This window comes from Pygoscelis adeliae, unplaced genomic scaffold, assembly GCF_000699105.1.
Source record: "Pygoscelis adeliae isolate BGI_AS28 unplaced genomic scaffold, ASM69910v1 Scaffold3, whole genome shotgun sequence".
Classification (NCBI taxonomy): Eukaryota; Metazoa; Chordata; class Aves; order Sphenisciformes; family Spheniscidae; genus Pygoscelis; species Pygoscelis adeliae.
In genome coordinates this window covers 2,284,926-2,286,450 of record NW_008824446.1, presented here as the reverse complement: position 1 = coordinate 2,286,450, position 1,525 = coordinate 2,284,926, and the positions used below count along the sequence as shown (strand labels likewise).

The following is a 1,525-nucleotide window of genomic DNA, read 5'->3' as shown; positions in this document are numbered from 1 at the left end:
AGAAATGGTGGAATAAGGGAAGCAAGAAAGGCTGTTCCTATGCTAGTAATTAGGTTTGGAGCAGGGGTACTGTTTTGAAGAACCCAATAGTCTCCACTTACTGCACTTCTTGAAGTGGTTTTTTTTTGTGTGTGTGTGTGCACAAACTACTTTCTTTTCTGATACTGATACCTCATGATACTTAATGTCATATATGAAACTCTGCTGTCCTCATATGTCCTTTCAATATGCTCTATACAACGACTAAAATTTAGAGATCTGAAAAACTCTTAACACTGTGACTGCATCTGTGTAACTTCTGTCAAGGATTCAGAGTAATGCGTGAGAAAGTGTACTTTGAAATTACAGATGCATCTCTTTTAACCTCTACCTAAATATTCTTTTATGTTAGTTGCCTATCTTGTTGCACATCTCTTACCTTAAGCTTCATTACACTCAGATGCATTGGACCAATTCAGAGGGGCAATGTGACAGAGCTTGGGATGCAGTAATTCAGACAACAGGTGGATATAGCATGCGCATTGTATTCTGGATGTATATTATGCAAGAAGCTGTACAAAGCTGCTGAGTCTAAGGAACACGTAACTACACTGGATCTCCTGAGTCAAAGAGTTTAGTCCTCTGGTATTGCAGATAGCTATGTCATATAAATCCTTGTGTAGCATGAAATCTATTCTTCCACCAGTGTAAGTCAGGAGCAACATTCCTAATGTCAGTGAGCTATAGGAAGGGAATGAGAACTCTTAACTAGGGTAATGTATATGGAGAAAAGATCTGGAAAAAGATGCATGCTACACAAAATGAAATTCTGTTTGGACTTACTGACTTTCAATCACCGTACATTAAAGCTTTTATCACTTGGTAATCTGGAAACAGCTTTCCAGCTGCTAAAGGCTAAATGCTTATCTTTTATAAGTGCGCGCGCACACACACACATGTATCTTTTATGGAACTGAAAATTTACTGCATACCTGACTTCTGTTGATAAATGAAATCCACAACTGTGCTTTATTCCCTCAAATTCCTCCATATAGGATGGTCCGCACACTGTATGCCATCGGTGCTGTGTTTCTTCTGATGGGATTTCTGCTACCAGCAGCAGAAGGGAGAAAGAGGAATCGTGGATCTCAAGGTGCTATCCCTCCTCCTGACAAAGATCAGCCCAATGATTCAGAGCAAATGCAGACACAGCAGCAGTCGGGCTCTAGGCATCGAGAACGAGGAAAAGGTACCTCGATGCCTGCGGAAGAGGTGCTGGAGTCTAGTCAGGAGGCATTGCACATCACTGAGCGCAAATACCTAAAGCGGGATTGGTGTAAAACTCAACCCCTCAAACAAACTATCCATGAAGAAGGCTGCAACAGCCGTACCATTATCAACAGGTTCTGCTACGGCCAGTGCAATTCCTTCTACATCCCCAGGCATGTCCGTAAAGAGGAAGGCTCCTTCCAATCTTGTTCCTTCTGCAAGCCTAAGAAATTCACCACCATGACTGTTACACTCAATTGCCCTGAGCTTCAGCCCC

General features: G+C 42.1%; 1 protein-coding gene across 1 annotated transcript in view; it reads left to right on the top strand.

Annotated features, from left to right (window-relative positions):
• Positions 1-1,035: 1,035 nt before the first annotated feature.
• Positions 1,036-1,525, top strand: part of GREM1 (gremlin 1, DAN family BMP antagonist) — a 1,930-nt gene continuing 1,440 nt past the window's right edge. The window contains exon 1 of the mRNA XM_009321006.1: positions 1,036-1,520. Within this exon, the coding sequence (XP_009319281.1) occupies positions 1,036-1,520 (485 nt within the window). The remainder of the gene's footprint in view (positions 1,521-1,525) is intronic.